The sequence below is a fragment of the Scylla paramamosain genome, unplaced genomic scaffold (assembly GCF_035594125.1).
Source record: "Scylla paramamosain isolate STU-SP2022 unplaced genomic scaffold, ASM3559412v1 Contig3, whole genome shotgun sequence".
NCBI classification, from domain to species: Eukaryota; Metazoa; Arthropoda; class Malacostraca; order Decapoda; family Portunidae; genus Scylla; species Scylla paramamosain.
Genome location: NW_026973668.1, coordinates 1,435,001 through 1,442,500, shown reverse-complemented (window position 1 = coordinate 1,442,500; position 7,500 = coordinate 1,435,001). Strand labels below are relative to the sequence as shown.

Here is a 7,500-nt window from a genome sequence, read left to right as displayed (position 1 = left end):
CGCAAGATCATCTCGGCTGCTTCAGCTGCGGATATTACCACTTGTCGTTTGACCTGAAAGCTCTCGGTGATCCCAACCTTCACCATGCAGTCCACACACCCCTCCTCCATGTCCAGCCCCAGCGTGGAGTGCCCCTGCGCGTGTCCGGCCTTCAGTTCGGACAGAAGTTGGGCCGAGTCGTACCCAGCATTGTCGCTAATGATGGAGGGAATCATTAAAAGAGCCTTTGCGTAGGATTCCATTGCCAGCGCTTCCTTCCCTGGGACTTGCGAGGCTGCCTCCTGCACTGCCTTGGCCATTAGGGTCTCGCTGCAGCCTGTGGGTTACGTTAGGTTAGGTTAGGTTAGGGTTTTTGTGAATATTTTTTTGTTTTTCTTTTTTTTTGTTTGTTTGTGTTTGTGTTTTTGGTTCGTTCTGGGTCGGTTTGTGGCGTTTGTTTGTTTTTTCTTTGTTTTGTTGGTTTCTCTCTCTCTCTCTCTGTGTGTGTGTGTGTGTGTGTGTGTGTGTGTGTGTGTGTGTGTGTGTGTGTTTTTCTTGGTTTAATATTTTTTATTTTTATTTTTTGTTTCTTTCACTCAAAAGCATGACTAATTACTTAAAACACACACACACACTCACACACACACTCAAAACACCCCAAAACACTCACAAACACACTCAAAACACCCCAAATCACTCACAAACACACTCAAAACACCCCAAAACACTCACAAACACACCCAAAACACTCAAAACACACCCAAATCACTCAAAACACACCCAAAACACTCAAAACACACCCAAAACACACCCAAAACACTCAAAATACACCCAAAACACACCCAAAACATCCCAAAACACACTCAAAACACCCAAAATCACCCCCAAAACATCCTAAAACACACCCAAAACACTCAAAACACACCAAAAACACACCCAAAACATCCCAAAACACACTCAAAACACCCCAAATCACCCCCAAAAACACACACACACACACACACACACACACACACAGTCTCACCTCCACCATACACAACCCTGGTCTCCTTCACAGTCTGGGTGAGGACACAGAGGGCGTCGTGCAGGGACCTCTCGGCCTCTTCCAGGATCTGAGTGGTGGCCCCGCGCAGGACAACGGTACAGGCTTCTCCCATCTTGACGCCACTGAACCTAATCATCCGGTCCTCCCCGATGATGCACTGTGGGGTGGTTAAGTTAGGTTAGGTTAGGTTAGGTTAGGTTAGGTTATTTTTTTGTTAGGTTAAGTTAGGTTAGGTTAGGTTAAGTTAGGTTAGGTTAGGTTAGGTTAAGTTAGGTTAGGTTAAGTTAGGTTAGGTTATTTTTTTGTTAGGTTAGGTTAGGTTAGGTTAAGTTAGGTTAGGTTAGGTTAAGTTAGGTTAGGTTAGGTTAGGTTAGGTTAGGTTAGGTTAAGTTAGGTTAGGTTAGGTTAGGTTAGGTTAGGTTAAGTTAGGTTAGGTTAGGTTAGGTTAGGTTAGGTTAAGTTAGGTTAGGTTAGGTTAGGTTATTTTTTTGTGTGTTTTTTTTAGTGTTTTTTTTGGATGTGTCGGTGTTTAGCTGCATGATCGAAACACAAACACACACACACACTCTACCCCTTTACCCCCCTTCACAGACCCCTATAGACCCCCACACACCCCCACAAGACCCCCACACACCCACACACCTCCTCAATTAAGTCGCAGGTCCCCAGGTTGACCAGTTCAGGGCTGTCGAAGGTGGAGGCTATTTCTCCGCCCGTCACGAGAGCCAAGCGTTCAATCCCGGCAAAGTCTGCGTGTTCAATTGCCATCACCCCCGCGTCGGCAAACAGCTGCTCAGGGTAGTTGTAGATGAGTTGTCTGTGGGGAGAGGGAGTGGGGTGAGAGTGGGGTGGAAGGGTGGGTGGCTGCAAGGGTGCGGTTCAAAGAGAGAGATGGTTAGGTTTGTTTTTTGTTTAGGTTCTTGTGTGTTTGTGTGTGTGTGTGTGTGTGTGTGTGTGTGTGTGTGTGTGTGTGTGTGTGTGTTGCTGTTTTCTCTCTCTCTTTGTGTTTTTAGTTCAAGCTTGAAAGGAAGGAAGGAAGGAAGGAAGGAAGGAAGGAAGGAAGGAAGGAAGGAAGGAACGAAGGAAGGAAGGAAGGAAGGAAGGAAGGAAGGAAGGAAGGAAGGAAGGAAAAACAAACAAACAAACAAACATATAAGATAGATAGATAGATAGAACAAAAAATTAATATAGAAACACACACACACACACACACACACACACACACACACACACACACACACACACAGAGACAGACTCACCGGTTAATGAAAACGTTGATGTCGTGTTTGAGAATCCGCTGCACCTTCGCTTTCATCTTCTCCTTCTCTGCCAGTTCCAGCTCTGCCACCTGCCGAGACACACACACACACACACACACACACACACACACACACACACACACACACACACAGACTTATTATTATTATTATTTACGCACAGACATTAGAATATATATACGTAATGTGTTTGTGTGTGTGTGTGTGTGTGTGTGTGTTGTTGTAATAGTAGTAACTGGAGTAGATATTGATGACAGTAATGTAAAATAATAGTAATAATAATTGTGTATGTAATTATTTTTGTGTTTATTGGTGTTTTTTTTAGCTTGTATGTGTAATTAAGTGTAATTCTCTCTCTCTCTCTCTCTCTTATTCCTTTGTTTTCTATCTCTCTCTCTCTTATTCCTTTGTTTTCTATCTCTCTCTCTCTCTCTCTCTCTCTCTCTCTCACACACACACAACCAAACACACACACTCAAAACCTTCTCTCTCTCTCTCTCTCTCTCTCACGCACACACAACTAAATAAACACTCAAAACCTTCTCTCTCTCTCTCTCTCTCTCTCTCTCTCTCTCTTATTCTCTCTATCCTCTTATTCCTTTGCTTTCTATCTCTCTCTCTCTCTCACCCACACACAACCAAACACACAAACTCAAAACCTTCTCTCTCTCTCTCTCTCTCTCTCTCTCTCTCTCTCTCTCACGCACACACAACTAAACAAACACTCAAAACCTTCTCTCTCTCTTATTCTCTCTATCCTCTTATTCCTTTGTTCTCTCTCTCTTTCTCTCTCTCTCTCTGTCTCTCTCTGTCTCACCTTAGCAGTAGAGTCGACAGAGATCTTGGAGCCAAACACCTTTATCTTGTCAGTGTCCATTGGTGTGTTGGCAACCAAGATCCGGGCTTTTTCAATCCGCTTGGGCTGGTTCACCCCAATTTTCTTCTCCAAAATGAAGCCTGTGGGGGGTGAAAGGGGAGGTGTGGGGGGGGTGTGGGGGTGTGTGGGGATAGTTCGGGGTGTGTGTGGGTCATTGTGTGTGTGTGTGTGTGTGTGTGTTTTGGTTAATCTCTCTCTCGTCAAAACTTTAAAAATATTCATACAACTCTCTCTCTCTCTCTCTCTCTCCTCTATTTTTCAATTATCAAAACATCCCTAACACACATCAAAACATCCCTAACACATTTCAAAACATCCCTAACCACTTCAAAACATCCCTAACACATAAAAACACCCTGAAAGCAACAAAACACACACCTAATCATTTAAAAACACCTCACACGCACCAAAAGACCCCAAAAAGACACTTAGACAAGCCACACGTACCCCTGGACAGTCTGAAGCTTAAGAAAACATCCCTTCCATTCCAAACACACACACACACACACACACACACACACACACACACACACATATATACACACACACACCAAAAAAAACACTAATCGCGCATATAACTCACCCAAAAACACTGTAAATAAACCAATAAAATCCCAATTTAACGCCAAACGAAGCCAAACTTACCGAAAAAAACACCCGAACCACAAAATAATCGAAAAAAAACAAAGAAAAACCATGAAATTAAATTGAAAACACCCTTAAACACTCTCTCTCTCTCTCTCTCTCTCTCTCTCTCTCTCCGTACCCTCGTCCAGGAAGGAGTCCCGAAGAGTTCCTCCAGTCTTCTTAATGACCTGAATGGCGTCCAGATTGCCAGACCCCTTCAGCCTCAACACAGCATCGACGGCCAGCTGGGCAAAGAAGTCCTTGTGCTGCGCTAGAATCTTTGAGCTCAGCGTTGTCTTGGCGATCTGTGGGGGCAGGGAAGGGGTCAGAGGGTGTGGGGAGGCTGTGGGGAGGATGTGGGGAGGGTATGAGTGGGTGTTGGTAAGGAAAATGTGAGTTTTGGGGTGTTTAAAGGGAGGTTTTTGTGTTTTTCTCAAGATTAAATGAAAGAAAAAAGTTGACAGACACACACATACACACACACACATGCACGCACCCTCATGAGGTCCTCCCTGAAGGCTTGCGGATCAGATGAATTGTCCTTTGCAGCCGCGGTGAGGGCCTCCCTGGCAGCATCGGTAGCCTTGCGGTAGCCTGCGATGATGGTCTGAGGATGAAGCCGCATCGACACCAACTTCTCGGCCTCCCGCAGTAGTTCAGAGGCAAGCACCACGACAGAGGTAGTCCCGTCGCCAACCTGGGGAGGGTACGGGGGTGAGTAGGGGTGATAAGGAGGTGATGGTGGTAGTAATTGTGATTTTTTTGAGTGTTTTTATTGTAATGTGTTTGTAAGTGTGTGTTTGTGTGTGTGTGTGTGTGTGTGTCAGGCTTCACCTCGTCATCCTGTGTCTTGCTGATGTCCACCAGAATCTTTGCTGCTGGGTTGTCAACACCAATGTTTCGCAGGATGGTTGCCCCATCGTTGGTCACCTCAATCTGGCCTGGGGGGGAGAGAGAGAGAGAGTGAGAGAGAGTGAGAGGGAGAGAGAGTAAGTGTGTAGCAAGATAAACACACACACACACACACTCAATTATTCACAGTACAAACAAAAAAAACTAAAAAACCTTAAAAACAAACATATACACAGCTCTCTCTCTCTCACACACACACACACACACACACACACACACACACACTTATAGACTCATTAACACACTTATAAAACACACACACACATACACACACACTTATAGACTCATTAACAAACTTATAAACACACAGACACACTTATAAAACACACACACACACACTTATAGACTCATTAACATGCTTATAAACACACAGACACACTTATAAAACACACAAACACACACACACACACAATTATTCGCAGTACAAACCAAAAAAAACTAAAAAAAACTTTAAAAACAAACATATACACCTCTCTCTCTCTCTCTCTCTCTCTCTCTCTCACCCTCGTTCCGCCCCATAGCCACTAGAATCTTGTCCATCCCCCGAGGGCCAAGGGTGGAGCGAACGAGATCCCCAACAGCAATGGCACCGATGAAAGAAGAGAGACGAGCTGTTTCCGATCGCTCCTCCTCGGCCTCCGCCTTCATAATCTGTACTGGGTTCAGCGCCAAAGCCTGTTGGGGAGGGTGGGGTGAGTGGGGGGTTGTGGGGTGCTGGGTGTGCGTGTATGGGGGAGAAATGGTGGTGGTGGTGGTGGTGGTAGTAGTAGTAGTAATAGTTTTGCTTGAATAAGTTAAAAAATAAATGAAAAAGATGCCAAAATACACCTAAAACGCTTATATTTAAACAAACACCAAAAAACACACGGGAAAATATGCCAAACACTTAAAAAACACACTTAAACACCCCCAAAAAATACTTAAAACACCTAAAACACACACAAAAAACACTAACCTCAATATACCAGGCGTTTTATTTGATTTATTTAGTTATTTTTATTTATTTATTCATTCATTACCAACTTCCTATTCTACGTATACACAGGGACCCCAGATCCTCACTAGTGCCGTAAATAGACCTACCCTTTATTAACAACCCAGCAGTAATTCACCTCACCTGGATATATAACCATGATTACGTAACACAAATAACCACAAAAGGACTTCAGTAAAATAGCAAATAAGAATAATAATTAAAAAAAACACAATTTCATTCTTCTGTCTGAGTCACATGGCCGCCGCCCTATGAAACACCCTTCACTTTCTTTCCCTATATCTCCTTATACATGCCCCCCACACCTGCTCTCGCCCCCTGCACATCTGCCCCACACCTGAAATAAACTCCATGCAAAGGTATAAAGGTGAGAAGCAAGTATTACCATGGTTAATTGAAGATATTGGCTCCCGGTGGGTGCTCCGACTGGGTAAACAAACTGGGAAGGCGGGAGAGAATTCGGTCCGTCTCCCAAACTCGGCTGTCCCTTTATAAATCAATACCCTCTTTTCTTCTCTTTTCCCAAGTTTTATTTAAGTATTTCAGCTACTAAATTTTGATGCTTATTTTTGATGATGCGTTTTGTTGGTTTTTTGAGTTATTTTGAAGATTTAAGTGTTGGTGTTTGGTAAATAATTTTGTTTTTCAGAGTTTTATTACGTCTTTTGGTCTTTTTTTGCTGATTTAAGTGATTATATGTATTTTTGTAGTATCCATTCGTGTTTTAACTTATTATTCGAATTTTTTAACTGAGCCGAGATTTCTTTTTATTTCAATTATGACTCATGCTTATTCATTATAGACTCAAAACCTCATTTATTGCCCCAGAAAATGTTTATAATAATTCTACAACACAAAACCTTTAAAATAATGAAGTAGAAACGTGATTTTACTCCTTATTCGAAAAAATTCTAGAAACGTCTAAATAATGAGTCATAGTATATATTTATTTCTAGCTAACCACTCCCCTCACTGCAATATTGACAGCAAACAACAACAACAAATTGAATAATAGACAATAACAGTGCAGTTTAAGAAATACACAGCTTCATTAATATTAAAATTCAAGCATAAAATATTTTAGTCTCGTTTCCGTCAGTTTTCTCAGATTCCCTTTAAATTGTCAGTCATTGAAGGGGGTGGTTACTGGCAAGGCGTGGGGTGAGTTGAGTGTCACCTGGCCATTTGTTTACGTGCTAATGTTTACTAATTTGTTTATTTATTTACCTGGTACCTGTGTTGTGGAGAGACAGACTACAAGCAGATTGAAATATTTACATGTTTATGAAGTGTTTTTAGCTTAGCAGACGAACGCAGAGGTGGAAAATACGAAATATAACGAAGCAGAAACAGGTGATGTGTGTGTGTGTGCGTGCGTGCGTGTCAGTCTGCATTCATAGCAACGTAATCTTGATAATGCAATTTTACGAATATATTGATATAACTCGGCATTCCACAGTCCTATTTTAACCTATCCTGGCCTAACTTAGCGTTCTGAACCCCGTGGACAAGATATCCATGTGTTAAACGCGAGAGTGATGCAGTAAGGGATAAATAATAATGTTATATTTTCTGGTATGTGAATGAAACTGAATATTAATGAATAGCTCACTACTTGACGGTCCTAACTCGTCCTAACCTACGCTAACCTAACCCCCAGGACACAATATCAATGAATTAACACCTGCAGGAGGTTCAAAACCCTTAAAAAGGCGCTAAAATTCAAGTTTTCGATATGTAAACAAACGAGCCAGCTGAGGCGGTGCCCATGTTTCGGCCATTATCTGCT

At 42.6% G+C, this 7,500-nt stretch overlaps 1 protein-coding gene across 1 annotated transcript in view; it reads right to left on the bottom strand.

Annotated features, from left to right (window-relative positions):
- LOC135096324 (T-complex protein 1 subunit beta-like) overlaps positions 1 to 6,194 on the bottom strand; it is a 7,149-nt gene extending 955 nt beyond the window's left edge. Inside the window, exons 1-10 of the mRNA XM_063997743.1 lie at positions 6,097 to 6,194; positions 5,221 to 5,392; positions 4,640 to 4,746; positions 4,302 to 4,502; positions 3,945 to 4,110; positions 3,119 to 3,258; positions 2,284 to 2,372; positions 1,667 to 1,841; positions 1,004 to 1,181; positions 1 to 316 (exon numbers count right to left, since the gene is read on the bottom strand). The exon at positions 1 to 316 is cut by the window's left edge and continues 955 nt beyond it. Of these exons, the coding sequence (XP_063853813.1) occupies positions 1 to 316; positions 1,004 to 1,181; positions 1,667 to 1,841; positions 2,284 to 2,372; positions 3,119 to 3,258; positions 3,945 to 4,110; positions 4,302 to 4,502; positions 4,640 to 4,746; positions 5,221 to 5,392; positions 6,097 to 6,099 (1,547 nt within the window). The 5' untranslated portion in view covers positions 6,100 to 6,194. The remainder of the gene's footprint in view (positions 317 to 1,003; positions 1,182 to 1,666; positions 1,842 to 2,283; positions 2,373 to 3,118; positions 3,259 to 3,944; positions 4,111 to 4,301; positions 4,503 to 4,639; positions 4,747 to 5,220; positions 5,393 to 6,096) is intronic.
- Between the last annotated feature and the right edge of the window lie 1,306 nt (positions 6,195 to 7,500).